This window comes from Caretta caretta, chromosome 21 (genome assembly GCF_965140235.1).
Source record: "Caretta caretta isolate rCarCar2 chromosome 21, rCarCar1.hap1, whole genome shotgun sequence".
In the NCBI taxonomy this organism is placed as follows: domain Eukaryota; kingdom Metazoa; phylum Chordata; order Testudines; family Cheloniidae; genus Caretta; species Caretta caretta.
In genome coordinates this window covers 9,899,468-9,917,167 of record NC_134226.1, presented here as the reverse complement: position 1 = coordinate 9,917,167, position 17,700 = coordinate 9,899,468, and the positions used below count along the sequence as shown (strand labels likewise).

The following is a 17,700-nucleotide window of genomic DNA, read 5'->3' as shown; positions in this document are numbered from 1 at the left end:
GGTTATGGAGGAAGCCACATCTCAAATACAGCAGGGACTCCCTTTTCCTCCCTGGGAGACACTAGGCTGGGTTTCTACGCCTTTAATTCAGTAGGGCTGAAAGTTTCCAAAGGGCCCTCTAATTTTGGGTACCCATCTTGGGCCTGATTTTCAGAGGTACTGTGTTCCCTGACTCCAACTAAAGCAAGTAGGAGCGGCAGGTGCTTGGCTCCTCTGAAAACTAGGCCCACGGTGAAATGAGCATCTACAAAGCAAGACACCTGAAATCAGTGGCTATTTTTGAAAATTTGGCCCTGTACTTTGTTTCCTCACCTTGATCCAACCTTGCCATCAGTCCTTTCCACTGGTGAAAGGTATTACACGACACAGCGGAACTCTGCCATAAGGGTAAAGCTTGCTAGGCAGAAGAAAGAGCTTTCTTGAGGACTGTAACCAGGTGGCTCACCCTTGAAGGGCTGGAGGGCTGGGGCTAGCCATCCCTGATTACAGAGTGAGCCACACCTGGGTGGCATGGATTCACCAAGGGAAGGTCATGCCTGACTAATCTAATCGCCTTCTATGATGAGATTACTGGTTCTGTGGATGAAGGGAAAGCAGTGGATGTATTGTTTCTTGACTTTAGCAAAGCTTTTGACACGGTCTCCCACAGTATTCTTGTCAGCAAGTTAAAGAAGTATGGGCTGTATGAATGCACTATAAGGTGGGTAGAAAGTTGGCTAGTTTGTCGGGCTCAATGGGTAGTGATCAATGGTTCCATGTCTAGTTGGCAGCCGGTGTCAAGTGGAGTGCCCCAGGGATTGGTCCTGAGGCTGGTTTTGTTCAATATCTTCATAAATGATCTGGAGGATGGTGTGGATTGCACTCTCAGCAAATTTGCGGATGATACTAAACTGGGAGGAGTGGTAGATATGCTGGAGGGCAGGGATAGGATACAGAGGGACCTAGACAAATTGGAGGATTGGGCCAAAAGAAATCTGATGAGGTTCAATAAGGATAAGTGCAGGGTCCTGCACTTAGGATGGAAGAACCCAATGCACAGCTACAGACTAGGGACCGAATGGCTAGGCAGCAGTTCTGCAGAAAAGGACCTAGGGGTGACAGTGGACTAGAAGCTGGATATGAGTCAGCAATGTGCCTTTGTTGCCAAGAAGGCCAATGGCATTTTGAGATGTATAAGTAGGGGCATAGCGAGCAGATCGAGGGATGTGATCGTTCCCCTCTATTCGACATTGGTGAGGCCTCATCTGGAGTACTGTGTCCAGTTTTGGGCCCCACACTACAAGAAGGATGTGGATAAATTGGAGAGAGTCCAGCGAAGGGCAACAAAAATTATTAGGGGTCTGGAACACATGACTTATGAGGAGAGGCTGAGGGAACTGGAATTGTTTAGTCTGCAGAAGAGAAGAATGAGGGGGGATTTGATAGCTGCTTTCAACTACCTGAGAGGTGGTTCCAGAGAGGATGGTTCTAGACTATTCTCAGTGGTAGAAGAGGACAGGACAAGGAGTAATGGTCTCAAGTTGCAGTGGGGGAGGTTTAGGTTGGATATTAGGAAAAACTTTTTCACTAGGAGGGTGGTGAAACACTGGAATGTGTTACCTAGGGAGGTGGTAGAACCTCCTTCCTTAGAAGTTTTTAAGGTCAGGCTTGACAAAGCCCTGGCTGGGATGATATAATTGGGGATTGGTCCTGCTTTGAGCAGGGGGTTGGACTAGATGACCTACTGAGGTCCCTTCCAACCCTGATATTCTATGATTCTATGACTGTCCTATAAAGAGTAGCAAAAGGCTGCAACGAAGGGGCAATGCTCAGGGATTAGAGATTGCTAGGCTTGAGCATCAGCACTGAAACACCAGCCAAGGAGGGCCTGGAATTGCCTGCCAAAGCAGGAAAGACCCCAGGCAGGAAGGCCTACAAAGAGGAATCATGAGAAACTTTTGTTTGGATGGACTTTTTGGATGGACTTTGAAACTTTATTTTAAAGTTTGTTAATTTAATAAAGCACAACCCGACAAGGGATGGGAATGGACAAAAGTGTTTTTCAGTTTCTTGAACAGTCTAAGAGGGAAAACTGAGGCAGGATGCTTGTAGAAGGACCCTAGGCCAAGAGGGGGCACACGGGAGGTAGCTGGCCCACTATAGGGACCAACCCAAGACTGAGGGCTAGTCTGGTGAACACGCTCTATGCTGTTGGGTGAGAGCTCTGCCATCAGCATAATTACTCCACCTCCGTGACAGGCAGAGGCTATATCAGCGAGAGAGCATCTCCCACCGACGTAGCACTGGTGTGGACAGCGCTTAGGCTACTGGAACTGGTGTCGCTCAGCGGGGTGGCGTTTTCACGCCCCTGAGCGACATAAGTTATATCGACATAAGCAGTAGTGTAGATCTGCCCTGTGGAATGAACTCCCATAGGAACTAAGGACCAAGACAAACCCCATCACTTCTCCTACAAGTGCAAGGTGCACTTCTTTGACCTTGACTTCTCTAAACACAGAGTAACACGTGTTAGTCTCTAAGGTGCCACAAGTCCTCCTTTTCTTTTTGTGAATACAGACTAACACGGCTGCTACTCTGAAACGTGTGTGTGTGTGTGTGTGTGTGTGTGTATTTTATATATATAAAAAAATTCTCCACCCATTGCACACACTTCTTCCCCTCTGGAGAGGACAAAAGAACAAACACATGACAGATGGTAGTCACACTGTTCAATGCCCTGCTGGACGATGCTCACCTACACAGTGATGAGTGCAATATAGAAACCTACATATGCTTGGCCGAACATTTATTTTATTGTTTTGTAATTTTGATGGGATAATATCAATGTTTATTTCTAAGCATGTTTTTTTCAATTTTTATCATTTTACATTTTCACAGCGGCACAAATGTATGGCTTTTAAGCATTTTTAAAATGTTTATGAGTTTCAATTTTCACAGTTGGGGAAATTATTGGGGGAGTCAGAAAATGGGAGGGGGTCAGACAATAATTATTTAATGGCAGTCAACAAGATTCAGAAAGTTAAAGCTTTATAACCATTAAAACACAAATTGTCACCATCGTATGTCAAAATGTACAAATATCCTTAAACTAATAAGAGCTCAAGCAGCATTTTTCTTACTCCGTTGATCTGTAAATTTCAATTATTATCAGTGGCAATTTTTTCATTGGTTTGTGTGTGTATGGTGAAATTGGTGTTTACCAATAAAAAATGAATCCTTCCAAGCCTGCAATGGAATAGACATCCCTGGAGATTGAAGTACTCTATGCATCTGTAGAAAGGATCAAATTCTGCTCTCTGCTACGTGGGTGCAACATTCTTTGAAACTACAGGGAGTTGCATCTTCCTAGTTGAGAGCAGAACATGGTCCAACAAGTACAGCATTGACAACACCAGTGCAAGCTCTTTGCCATACATTCATCTATCTATCTATCTAAAGGTTTTTATATAATGCCTAGATAACATGGTGATAGGCACGATATCAAAATGACAATAGATAAGGTTAGGTTCAAATCTTGGCTTCTCTCCTGAGACAATTAATACCAGTTGTCTGGTGTGGAGCCGAAGAAATGCACTGGGACCAGCTTCTTGCACAAAGCTAAAAGGTTTTATAGGGGGAAACGCTCCCCCTTCTTTCCCTCCAATCTCTCTATCTATCCCTACCTTTAGACTATATCTATGACAAGGACCCCTTGGAAATCTTTGCAGTATGAGGCCTGGTCCTGAAGAGGGGAGGAAGAGAGGGAGCAGACAGCTGATGGGCCAAGGGGGCTGAGAGAAGGAAAGCTGGCTCTGCACATCACTGTCGGTGGGGGGTATTTATTTATCGAGTAACGGTAGTTACAGCTGGAAAAACAGGAGGAGGATCACTGCCAAACAATGTATCTAGGGAGATGTTTTGTTACTGCCATCAGCTGTCACCTTGGAATAAAGAGCACGTCCCAGCTATGACTAATACAGCCAGTGTCTTATTTCACTCTTGGATCCTGCCAAGAAATGTTTCTCTGGCCTAAGAATACAATGAACTCCCTAGCAAGATTCTTCTTTGCAGCCAGGTCTCTTCTCCTCCATTCCCAGACTCCTGAATCCCTCTTCAAAATGCTGGATAATGTTATGATCAGATTATAAATACATTTGTAATTATGCAACTAAAATTCTAGCAACTAAATCTCATGCTTCAGGACAGAAGCTGATCCCTGGCTTGGAGTCAGGAAGGAACTTGTGTGGCATTGCACAACTGGCCAGCTGCATTATGTGTGTGGACTTGGAAGCTGTTTATCTCTAAAACATCAGATGTTGGCCATCGCCAGAGATGGGATACTGGAGTTATGGACCAATGGTCTGATCTGACATATGGCTCCTTTGTTATCTCACATTTCTTGCAAATATGACACAAAACCCTTAGCACCTGACTCCTGTTAATGCAAATGGATAACCCTCTGGCTCACTGACAGGTGAATTGACCCTTTGAGAGTATCCCTCTGGAATGGAGGCTTCAGCATTGGTAGATGATGCCCCCTGTGTGCTCACCATAGGATAAGAGCCACGTGCACATATTTTAACCTCAGAAAATAAATGCTCATGATTAGAAGGCTACTGACAAAGGATCTGAATGGGAGAAAGGTCAAAGGGTTTGGGTGTGTTTTATTATATTTTTTCCCCCCCATGAGAAATCAATACCCGGGAAAAAAAGACAAAGAATTTTGTTTGTCAGATGAATTTAAGGGACTGATCCTGCTCCCATTGAAGTTAATGGCAAAGCTCTAAAAGTCTGAGACAAAACCCACAAAAGCCAAAAGGATCAAACCTCCAGTTGCTATCCAGAACTGGGTGTCACCTTAGTGTCCCCGCTTACAACTGTCCAGCAACCATTCCCTGTCCTGGCCTGTACCCCGCACAGCTCTGCGTGCGTGCATGCCTCCTCCTTGACCTGCAGTGTTCCCTGTTCCTCTAGACTGTAATGACAGTAACTGCACATCTGCTGGACCCAGGCCCAAGTCTCCCTCTCTTGACTAGCTGAAGGAAAAATAAATTACTGTGCTGAGCATGACATTACTATGTGCAGTCACTAGGCACGCACCCATACGCACGTATACACACACACGCTTTTGGGGAGCTATCCACTGGTCAAAAAGCCTGGACCAGACCGATGGATGCTTTTCCCCCTACAGTTCTAAAGCAAATGTCAGACTGACAGCATCTCTCTGGCATTCCTTTACATATTTGGCCCAAGCACAGACGGGTGGGGGTTGTGACTACTTAGTGCACTGCCCTAGATGGAACTGCGCAGCAGCTGGGGAAAGGCTGGATGGAACCAGAATCCCAGCGGCACATTCCGGAGATTAGATGAGAGCTGGCATTGATCTTTGCAGTTTGGCTGGGCCAGTGAAAGCTAAAGACTGCAAGAGTAGTGGCACCATGATTAATCTAGCTGTTGAGATCTCCCAGAAATAGAGGCAGTGGGTTGGGGGATACAAGAGAGGACGGGATTTTTTTTTTTTAGAGGGTGGGAGGAGAAAAGGAAAGAGCAGTCACTCATCAGCTGAGGATTCCCATCCCCAAAATCTCTCCCCAAAATGTCAAAGGTGAGAATGACTGGACAAGGGATCTGGAATTTGAACATAGTTACCAGTCAAGAGGAAAAACAATACTCTACCCTCTAGCCAAGGAAAGTATTCCAAGCTTTAAAAAAAAGCATAGGAAAAATTATATATATCCCATGGACAGACTGTCTCAGAACTTCTCAAATCCCTTAGTGTCGTGTTGCCACAATACAATCCACCCCAGAAGTGTCAGTCATCAAATAAACAACTACCACTCACTAAGTTTCAGCAAACAGTGTTGGTGCAATGCAGGGTGGTTGCTGTTCTCTGCCCCAGAAGTAGCTGCATTTCAGTGGTGCAGCCTGTGCGGAGTTGGGAAGACCCTTGGGATTCTTTGAGATGCTATAGAAAGGAAAGATCATTGTTAGTAAAGGGACAAAAACTGAAGAATGTGCAATAAGAAAAAATAACTTTGAACAAGCGTGAATGGTCCAAATCCGTCATGATGTGGGGCACCATAAAATTACAGAGGCACTGAATGCAACACCATGGTTAAAGTTGAATTAAGATTACACTGAAAGCAGAAATTCAGCCTCTTTGATATGTATGCAGAATGCCGTGTATCCTCCCCAAATTTACAGCACTTACTCCTTGAATACAGAGCTAATATTTAATAGTTTGGTTGGCTGAACCTCTGTCATTATGGGTTTGACCTTTAGCACAGCAGTCAAGATGCTGGAGGTTTGATTTCCAACTGGCTCTGGAGGAGTAAAATGTGAATTCACAGCAGCTACATGCTTCTTATTTATTTTCAACCTAGAGGCATGTCAGGAACTGTTTTCAAAGATTAATCTGTATTCAAGCTCAATTAAGTGAGAAGCACCTGGAATTTGCATAAATTTCCCCTTTAAATTCAGAATGAGATTTTTTTTGTGAAATTTGGAAACATTTCATGCCATCCTCAACAGAAAAAAACAAACCTTTCTAGAGGTTACAAGAAACCCAAACAAGCCCTGGGTTCCCCACTTTTGCAGAGCAATACAGACATCCCAAACTTGTATCAATAAAAACGTTATAGACCCCCTAATGCTATTCTACGTGGTCTTTTTAGGATAGCTGGATTCCATGCTAACCTGGTTCAGGCAAAATACAGTAAACACCACCTCAGAACTTCTCCTGAACAATCCCATACTCTACCTCACACATACTGCACATGTCAGTCCTAGACCCCACTTCCCAATCCCACTGCTGCTTACTCCTGATCTATTACAGTACAACCTCCTGGCCCCACACACAAACTCCAACCTGATCCTCAACCCCACCATAGGCTCCCACTTCCAGTCTCTAGACTGCCTTCCACCCGATGCAATTACTGATCCGGTGTTCGCGAAGGTGGTGTAAACAAACCAAGGAATAACTGAGAAGTCTTTTAATTATTTATGATTTGTTTGCAGTGCGATTTCCACGCATCCAAGAAGGAATGGTCTCTGCCCCAAGCAGCTTACAGTCTAAGGAGAGAGAAATGTAGGGAACAAGGACCAGATCCTGAGCTGGTGTAAACTGGCCCAGCCCTACACCCCAAATATTTCCTCTGTGTAACTGTATACGGCTCACTTTAATACTTGACTTGAAATTCTGGACCCTTTGACATCAGTGGGGATTGTGCCATTGGCTTTGATGGGACTAGATTTTGCCCCTGTTGGATCCCCGTCTTTCAGTGCCCGCTCCACAAAAGCACGGTTTGCAGAGGGTGTAATTTTCAGGCTCTTGGGAGGGCTCCAGCTGTAATGTCTGCAGGGGGCCGCATTGAAGTGTGGCTCAGCCCCATCCATTATCCAGGGTGATCTTTACATAAAACAAATCAGGGATTCTTCTTGCTCCTTCTAGAAGTGGTTCCTCAAGGGAAGGATGATAGAATGCTGGCAACTCAGGGCAGGAGGGAAAGAGGCCAGTCCTGCAGCCTGCCAATTTTCTGTCCTGCCTGTGGATAAATAGGTGACTTCTGCTTCCTGGGTTTTCCATCCATGCCCTAACCCGCCCATGGTGAATTCGTCACTTTGTTTTAAATGCAAAAGGGGAGCGAGGGAGATTGATAAAAGGCCTTCACAAAAGCGAGGGCGGGTGATGATATCTGAGAGTTGTCAGATCATTCTGTCACCCCATCCAGTCACTGTCACTGCAGCGTTGTTCCATATTTAGCTCCCAACAACTGCGTCTAGGACTGGAACTCCCAACTCTCTTCCCCACCCCCCACCCCCATCTCTGCTCCCTGCACTGGTCTCGAAAAATTGCTCCCTCTCTTTCCTTGTGGTCTGAACCCAGTGCACCAGCACCCGAGAGGATGGCTGAAAACCAGGAGGAGCCCAGCGACACTCAGAATGGTGAGGAGCAGCCTGAAAATGCAGAGAAGCCTGAGGAGAAGAAGAAGGAGCTGGAGAAACTGCCGCCCTTTGAAATCGTGAGAGGGTAAGAGAGCTCAGTGCACAGAGTTTAGTTTTAAAGCGGCAGTGAGTAAAGAAAGCCAGGATGACTCATTTCCACTTAGCTTCTCACACAGTCTGTCCAGGGTGAGGTTTCTGCCTGAAGTTTTAATGTTGGTTAACTAAGGATGAAATCTGGGGCCAGTGCAAGTCAGGAAAGGGATTTTTTGAACTTTTCTTTATATTGTGCAGGTTGCAATTCTTCCTACAGCTGAACCTGTGGCTAGGGTAAAGTTGCTTGGTGAAGAGAGTTTCTTTTTTAAGTGTAGGGTGGATTCTGATCAGCGTGTAACTCACTGGATACATTTATGGGCCTGATTCTACCAATTCTCTCTTGCCAATGCTGACAAGTCACTTAACATGCAAGTAGTCCCACTGGTTTCAGTGGGATCACTAGTCAAGTAAGGTACTACTCGGTGTAAGGGTGGAAGAATTGGGCCCTTGAAGAAATATTGATTTCTTGAAGGGGTCTTGTTTGCAAGTTCCTCTGTTGCTGGGTTAGGAAAAATACCGGCTCCAGAGCTAATGGGGTGGGTGGAGAGGGGCAAGCAAAGGAGACTGTTGACTTTAGTGGAGTCGCACGGCTGTTACAGAGGTGCTGGATTGCCCTTCTTGGGGACTATCCTCTGTCCATTAGTATCCACAGGAGTGGTAGATTCTGGACAAGAGTGGTGAAAGCTTCCCCAACACCCACCCTCCCCAAACAATCTTCAAAGGGCTCCAAATTATTGTCAGAAAGGCCAAAATACGTACAAAGTTATCCAGCGTTAAGCAGTGGAACAGCCACAGATTGGAGAGCCTTCATCCTTTATATAAATTATAAATCACAGCAAAATACAGGCCCGGCTGCCAAATTTTACTTTTTAAACTCTTAAAATCTACCATTTCCCACGGGTCTAATGAGCCCCATGACTCCTGGAAGGTTGTTTGTTTTTTAAATAGGGACCCAGAAGACCCACTTGCTCCCCCAATAATGAGACCTTAGAATCAGCCCTGAAAAATATCCACTGCTGTGTTCTGCCCGCGCTATGGATCATACGGGCTAGATTTTCAAATGAGGGGTCAGATTTTCTCGGGCTCAGGACCCATCCCTGGGGCCAGACTGTCGAAAGAGCCCCGCTCACATTTAGCTACCAGATCATCAGTCAGTTTTCAAAAGTACTCAGCACAGCACTTAATTTGTAATGAAAGAGGTGCCGGGGCTCAAGCCATTTCTTTATATTAATAACTGATGCCGCAAAGCCCAGAGGTAGCATGATTATGAACAGCCAAGATCAGCCCTGGTACAAATTAAGCCCTGACTCAGCAGCTCCCACTGTGACCCTGAGGGCCAGATTTTCCAAACAGCTCAGCATGTTGGACATGGGGGTCTTTTAGACATCTGGCCACTTATTTAGGAGTCTAAATGGGTGATGAGCTCTATGGGAAATCTGGCTCACGTTTTGAGTGTTGAGCCCTTCTGAAAAATCACAGCCTACAAGAGGATCCTTATAAGATCCCAATACAATAAACCATACAGCTAATACAAGCACGGAATGATGATTAATCAATGGACAAATGATTATACATTAATAACATATGAGGGAAAAGCGTGGCTAGGAAAATCTGTCTGTCTAATCTACCATCCCTAAGCATTTCTAATATGCCTGGCACTGTACTATCTAGATGCAACCATACATAATTTAAAGTGTGGCTTAACCAGAAAAGTGCCATTATAAAAATGTTATGGTCTAGCTCTGTATTTATTCTCTCCCAAGGTTGCCAAGCCTACGTGCTCAATTAATAAACCAAAATGTGATTATTTTCCAGCAGCCTTTAACACAGACTTCAATCCGGGAACTGAAAATCCAACTGGGGCCTTTCTGCCCTGTTATATCATCACTAATAAGAAAGATTCTACCATCAGAACTCAGCTGTCAATTCTGATGATGATGCATAAGGCAGGATATACTCTGGCTCTCTCCCCCTTCTCTGTGTTGCCTCCACACAGGGCTAAAGTGAGTGAAAGCTTTTGGTCCAAAAAATCAGCAGATGTGATTCAAAGATACACAACGAGCAAACATGTTGAGTAACAAGATGCCATTTTGACTCGTCACTTTGCTGACTATAATGGATATTCTGATATAAATAATTACATTAAATTGCTCCGTCCCTAAATTCTAATACTTGTTTTTCTCTCTGGATTTCAACTGAGAATAATTTTTAAAAGAGATTGTGAGACCAGAAAACAAAGTCTTCTGTCATTTTTGATGGTTTAAAAATAGCGGGCCACATTCGGGACCCGATTCTCCACCATCTTGCCCTTGGGTAGGATTTTTAAGTCAATACCATTGTATTCAATGAAAGCAGAGTTGGGCCAATGCAAAGTGCTTCTGAAAATCTTACAAAGTGTCATGATATTCACCAGTATAAGGTGAATGCTGAGTGGGCGTACAATGCTACCATTCCACTTTACACCCATTTTGCACTAGAGAACTTACTACATGTGGTGTGTGACAAGGCAGAATCTGGCCCTGTGGCCTCAAAGGTACTTTTTTATTTCTGTGACATTGCATGGCTGTTACATAGGTCCAGTCAGAGGTGGTGGATTTAGGATTGCCAACTCTGACTGAAGATTCTGGGAGATTTTTTTTCCCCCCAACATGACAATGTCATTTTCTTAAACTATCCTATTAAAATCTCCTGGATTGCTTCCAATAGTCACCGGGAGATGGATGCCGATTCTGGGAGACTCCAGGCCAGTCCTTCAGGGTTGGCAACCCTAGCTGGATTGCCCTTCTTCGGAGACTATCCTCTGTCCATTACTATCCACAGGAGGGGTAAACTTTGGACAAGAATGGAGAAAGTTTCCCCAACACCCCCCAACCAGTGGGTCTCATCTCTGTTCTGGAGACCAGCTCTCAGGGTGAGATCATGAGACCAAAGGTCTTTACTCCTTGGCCTCTGTACTGAGACTGACAACAAATGGAATAATTGGTGCCAGCTGTTATGGTGGCTTTTATGATGTGGATGGGGAACTGTGTGTCCACTAGGAACTGAGCTCAGACCATAAAACCCAAGGTATTTATGCCTTACTAATCACTGTGCTATTTGAGGATTGCTCCCAAAGATCTACCTTTTGCTGTCCGATGAGGTCCAGCAGGAGATATGGCTACCTAGGATTATTATTGATGTGCTGGGCTCCTAAGGGTGAGAAGTGGTAAAGCAAAGGAAGAAAACAGGGAGATCACAGAGGACTCTCAAGAAGAAACTGAAAAATCCAGCAAATTTACCCTAATGTTTAAGATATTGTATTTGGAAGTCCTGGGACTGCAGATGGGAATCTCTTTCTTTGTGCCTTTGTTGGATGTGATCCCCGTTTGGATTTTCTAGTTATTTATAAAATTTCAGCAGAGAGCGCCAGTTATCTGGCTAATGAGAGAATTTACAACTCCAAATGCCCCAGCATGTGTGCTCAATTACACTGTGTACAGTTCAAGCATGTCAGTTGTCAACCTTGGATTAGGGACATTTTATGACCCTTGCCAAGTGCTTGATGCTGCTGCCCTACAGCCCCAAGAAGTCTGTGCTTTGCAAATGGGGCTGGCAACCTGATTCGCTCTTTACACTTAAGAACATTAAAATCCTTTTCTCAATGTTACAGCGAGATTCAGCTGGCTGTAACAACTTCATGGGATTCAAACTGATACATTAATTTACACTACATTCCTCTGGGAAGAAAATGAGAATCCCTAGCACAGACAGGCAGTGGCAAATCCTTCCCCTTTTCCTTGGTTGTGGTAGGCTCCAGTCATGACAGAGCAGGATGGGTCCAGTAGAGAATCCTTGTGCCATTGTCATCAGTGAGCCCCACACAGTTTTGTTACTGAATGGCTGCTACAGAGCCAGTGAAGGAAGCATGAAACATTGCTTTTGTGTAGGCCCTATATAACCAGAGACCATAGCTCCTGGGTTCTATTGGTTGGTTCGGCATAACATTTATACAACACCTTTCATTCAAAAATGGATACATAGGATCATCCTCATTTTACACACGGAGAAACTGATGCCTAGAGAGGTTTAATAACTTGTTCCTTGTCACACAGCAACTTAATATCAGGGCTAGAACTAGAACCCAAGTCTCCTGAGAACCAGTCACTTTACTATTTGGCCCCTTTACTTAGCTACTTCAGAGATGTATTGTGAGGCTTAACGAATTGTTTGTAGAGTGCTGTAACCTCCTCAGATGAATGATGCTATAGAAATGCAAAGTATCATAATTACCTACTATTATACATGTCTGAAATGCTCAAAGGTCAGACCATGCACTGGCAGAGGTCCAAAGTGTGTGCAATCTTATGGTACATGTGGTTTTCTCTTTTCCTGCTGAATCACTTGCTAATAGATATCACAGCCATAGAGTCAAAGACAACTCTTGCTGAGAACAGGGACTACAAGTCCTGTAACAAGGATTTAAGTTCTCCCACTACAGATGTTTAGATGACATACTTGTGCTGGAATATTCACACTGCTCTGACTGAGATTGGTTTAAGCCCCTTTTCAAGAATTAGTACTCTCCGCACCCATAATGAGCAAGGGTTTCGATTTCCAAGATCTCAGCCAGCCATGAACAATCTTTGATAGTCTCTCGAGGTTTGTTTACAGGCTTCTTTACTGGAAATAAAGTGATCTAGTGTATATTCCACATAGCTAGGAAAACAGATTTGGTTTAACATCCCAGGTAATCCCAGCCCGCCTAGTACATGATAGGGAAGAGATTTTATGTAAGGTCTGGTTGGAGGGCCCAATTTAATGCACTCTGAAGTCAATAGGAGTCTTTGTATTGACTTTAAGAGCTTTTGGATCTGGCCCTCACAGATTAAATGACTCATTAAAAGATAGAGAGACATTCACCCCTGCTGTAACTTCACTGAAGTCAACGGAATTATATCAGGGATGAATTTGTATGTAACTATTATATCTGTTAAATTTTTAAATAAATATGTTAATTTCTTCTAAAATAATGTCTTGTTGCTTTGCAAACCTTTGAAACAAGGGGAGGATGGCTTGTGCTGGGTGGAACCTTTTGATTTTTAAAAGGAGTCACTAATTATCTCAGAGGTAAAGTCATGAAGTTTGCTATTACCAGACAAATGTAAATTTTTTAGACTCAAGGAATGAGAGAGTAGGACTTTCACCCAGTCCATGTGAGGGAAGCACTATGGTCTGATCCTGCTCCTAATGAAATCAGTGGGAGTTTTGCAGTTCACTTACAAAGGAACAGGGTTAGGCTCTTAATGAGGTACCTTTAAATCTTCATAGGGGGAAAGAAGGAGAAAGTACTGTCAAGAGGAGGAATTTTGAAGGTCACTTTGCTTGGTCTGTTGGGGCTTGCTTAGATTAGGGAAATTTGCAATGATATGCATTAGTGAAAACTCCTAATGCAGACACATTGCACGAGGGCACAACAGAACTTACATTTGGGCAGCGTATCTACATTAGATGTCTGAACTGGTATAACCGCATCAATGCAAATTTCCCTCGTCTAGACAAGCCCTTGATCCTTTTGGCCCTTTCTTTTTGATTACACACGAAAATAGGCAATGAAGGCATAATTCAAAGTCTACTGAAGTCAGCAGAAGCCCTTCCATTGACTCCAAGGGGCACTGGACCCAAGTGTTCTTCCTTTTTACTCATATTTTGAATGAAAATATATTCAGCGGTTTTCAATACTAGAATCAAATCTCTGCCTGTTCTATATTTTCCAGTTTGTGCTTGGCCTCGTACTATTTGACAGTACTATATTTATAATCCTCTATGACTGCCCTGTCACCAAAGCATCTTCCACACAGGAGGAATTGTTTGCTCCTCAGTCAAAATGGAGAGGCCTTGTCTACCTTACTATTTTTCTTCACACTGAGGCAGTACCACCAGCGATTGCAACAGACGCCTCATTGGCGACCACCACCATTTTAACCACTGTGTTGCGCAGACTGGCTCTGAGGAGGATTAGAGAACACAGTGCCCTAATCCCCTGCAGCCGGTATATAGCAGAGTTTCCACTGTGGCTAGCACCCATGGAGCAGCACCGTTTGGAAATGCGAAGCAGAGTATTTGAACTGCAGTCCTAGAACTTTAAGTTATATTATAAAATATTCAGGGTTTGGGCTGTCATTTGACTAGGTGTATGTAAGCCCTTAGCAAAATGGGGTCCAAATCAGGAGATCATGGTCACATCTTGAATGTCATCCCTCCCCTCTTAAATGGGGAGTGTCAGAGGTACCAGGGCTACAGCATTTTAGGGAACTAAATATAACTCCCCCAAACAATTCCAGAGAACATCCTCTTCTGGAAAACGACCACAAGCAAATTCATCTCAGCGGTGACAAATCACTGAGATTAAATATATTTGGAAACCGGGGGAGGAACAGTTCACAATGACTTCAGGGGGAGACGCACCTATTTATACCAGGGCTAGATTTAGTCTCCTATATCCACATTCAACAAAACCACAGCACAGTTGACGTTAGAGGACCAGAACTAGAACAGCAGGCTAACCGCCAGGACTGAAGTACGCTTGCATCAGTGTGTGCAGAAGCTTGCCATTTATATGCTAATACTAGCCAGTCATCTGCCTCTGTTCAGAAGAAAGTCAGTCAAGATGGAGAAGAGTTAACAGACCAGAGTTCTGGACTGTAAGGGTACTGTAGGCTACCATTAAAGGGCACTGGCAGAGCTGTGGAGGGGCTTCACATTGGAATGGCAGGTGTGCAGCTCAGATCTGAAGTGCTCTAGCAGACCTGTACCCAGGGAAGTCATTTTCCTGCTTCCTGCAGCAATAAAAAAAGAAACATTCAAATAACACACCGAAGTAGCTTCAAGAAAGTCACTCCTTGTGCTGACTGGTCTTGAAATACTCTAATAGAGAATATACCGAGATTTGCAGGGTGGACGGATGCGTCACACACAACCCAAAGAAGCCAGGCAGAGACAACATGGGACGGGGAGCCACAACCCCAAGGTTCTATTCCTATCTATGTACTTATATGGCCTTGATGACTATAGACTGTCTGAGCACCTCACAACAATTAATTTTTCATCCTTACAGCACTCAGGTGAGACAGGAGATATAGCCCCTAGTTTGCAGGTGAAGAACCAAGGCACAGGGTATTAAGTGAGTTGCCCAAGACCACACAGGAAGTCTGTGGGTGAGCTGAGGAACTGAACCCAAGATTTCCGAGTTCCTGTCCAGTGTCCTAATTCTTCATTCCAGTTCTGCTACTGACTGGTTGGGAGCCTTGGACAAGTCACAAGTTCTTTGACTTGTTTTCCCCATCTGTAAAACATGGTACTTCTATTTCCACTCTGAGAGCGGCAGGTCGGGCGTGCAGCTTGACTAACATTTGTCGAGAGCTTTGGTTGAGAGTTGCTGTTTAAAGGTTTTGCGTTATTATAGGGTATGTTCTAACACTGAGGCATTTCTCTTGCTCTCCCCCTCTCCATAGGGAGCGCTTCCCCGCCTTCTTTTTCAAATTCCAGTTCAGGAACGTAGAATACAGCTCAGGCAGGAACAAGACCTTCCTATGTTACGTTGTGGAGATCCAAGGCAAAGAGCCGGGGAGCTTTCGGGGGTATCTGGAAGATGAGCATGCAGCAGCCCATGCCGAAGATGCTTTCTTCAACAACATCTTGCCCACATGCGATCCCAACCTGCGCTACAACGTCACCTGGTATGTCTCCTCCAGCCCCTGTGCGCCCTGTGCTGACCGGATAGCCCAGGTACTGCAGAAGAACAAGAACCTACGCCTCTCCATCCTGGTAAGCCGCCTCTTCATGTGGGAGGAGCCAGAGATGCAGGCCGCCCTGAAGAAGCTGAAGGCATCTGGATGCAAATTGAAGATTATGAAGCCTCAAGACTTTGAGTATATCTGGCAGAACTTTGCAGAGCAGGAAGAAGGAGAGGCAAAGGCCTTCGAGCCCTGGGAGGACATCCAAGAGAACTTCCTGTATTACGAAGAGAAGTTATCAGAGGTTCTGCACTGACACCCATGACCGTGAGGATTTCAGTTTGCTCATTTAGCTTCCTGCTTTAATGGCAGACAGACTCGTGTCACATCTTAAGGCAGAAAGAGGCTTTTCAGGGTACTGTCACTGCCATCTGTGACTCCAGCTCCCCCTCGGTCTGACAGTACATGAGCATCATGAACTTCGCCTAGGTAGTACCTTACCCACTGCAGCTAGCAATCCATTAGTGTGATTGTCCCCACCATAGGGCATGTAGAGGCCTACTGAGCTCTCTCCCTCGCAGGGACTTGTCAGTACCTCTCGGAATTTCACCCCTCTGCCCCAAATCACTTTTCATTAGGAAACAAAGGGGAGGGTCATTAGATATAGCAAGAATGTACCACTCTTTTCTAGATGGGTGATGTTTGCACATCTAACGGAACTGGAAAGAGGTTCTAGTCCCCTAGAAAAATATCAGAGGAGGGCACTATTATAGTATGTCATCCCTTCCACCACACACAAAGCTTGAAGAGTGCATAACTAATTTTGAGCAACAAAGCCCTGAAACATCGGAAGCTGGTAACGTGTCTCTCTCTCTCATCTCTCCAGGGCCAGCTTGTAAGAGATCTGTCACCCAGTGGAGAGAGAGGCATGACAGATTTGGACATCTGGGACACGCCTTCAGCTTTTCAGAGCTGCTTTGAATCAGGCAGAATGCAACAAAAACCTTTAGCAGACATGGCCCTGATGGACTCGGACTACATTTACCATGTAGCATTTAGGCATTTTGTTTTTTATTTTTAAAATAAACTTGCACTGTCTTTGTTAGCAGGACAGGAGAAGGCTATGTGCTTTGCTTAACAATATGAATGCAGTGGACTTCAGTGGATTGGCAGGAGAGAGAGCAGGGGCAGCTTTAGCATAACCCCCCCCACTTTAGATCCAAGCCTCAAGTTCGATAAATGTATTGAACAAGCGTATGTCTTATAAATGCCCAAGGACCTTTTTCAAAGACAAACACATAGGTCTATAGAAAAAAATATTCATTTTCCACCATGTATAGATAATCCAAAGCTCACTGTGGGGGTTCTAGACTGTTACAGGCAATATGCTGGAGTCTTCTGGTGACATTCTGAATGCCTCAAGTATTTATCTTCTCCCCTTGGCCTATGAGATGCTCATGCTACAAAATTGGGAAGGGCAAAGGAGTTAAATAAATTGGTGGCCCCTGCAGAAACTCACAGCAGCTGTGATTCCACCCCCATCCCCTTCTCCATACAGGGGCTACTACATTTAATCTGATGGGGAAGAACCATGGCCTTACAACCCACCCATGAAATGTTTCACACTTGAAAAAGTACAGTGCAATAGGAAGAGGGAATTCCCAGGTACAAAGAAATTTCAAGAGCCAGCATGAGTGTGAGGGGAACAGAGAAAAATGTGAGCATGTGACTTCCCAGTTAAAGTCTACACAGAATGGGTAGAAAGCTCATAGGGAGGCTGGTCAGCCAAGATGCTGAATCAGATGGGGTTCACACTTCCAGCTAAATTTCTGACTCACCGTGGTTTTTGTATCACCAGCACCAAGCAATATCAAAAGGGACAGCAGACCATAGGAGGGTAAGAGGTGGAAAAGACAAGTATGGCCAACAGTTTTACATGTCAGTGTCCCACGGGCACCAAACCCTCGCCAAA

General features: G+C 44.6%; 1 protein-coding gene across 2 annotated transcripts; it reads left to right on the top strand.

Annotated features, from left to right (window-relative positions):
- Window positions 1–7,601: 7,601 nt before the first annotated feature.
- Window positions 7,602–16,839, top strand: APOBEC2 (apolipoprotein B mRNA editing enzyme catalytic subunit 2). 2 transcript variants are annotated; one of them, XR_007353459.2, is made up of 3 exons: window positions 7,602–8,008; window positions 15,507–16,217; window positions 16,615–16,839. XR_007353459.2 is itself a non-coding variant. In XM_048826761.2 (3 exons), the coding sequence occupies exons 1-2, from the start codon at window positions 7,884–7,886 to the stop codon at window positions 16,042–16,044; spliced, it is 663 nt and encodes a 220-aa protein (XP_048682718.1). In that variant the 5' UTR covers window positions 7,606–7,883; the 3' UTR covers window positions 16,045–16,055; window positions 16,615–16,839. The 2 variants fall into 2 exon arrangements, 1 of the variants encoding a protein (XP_048682718.1); XM_048826761.2 differs by having other exon boundaries at window positions 7,606–8,008; window positions 15,507–16,055.
- The last annotated feature ends 861 nt before the right edge of the window (window positions 16,840–17,700 follow it).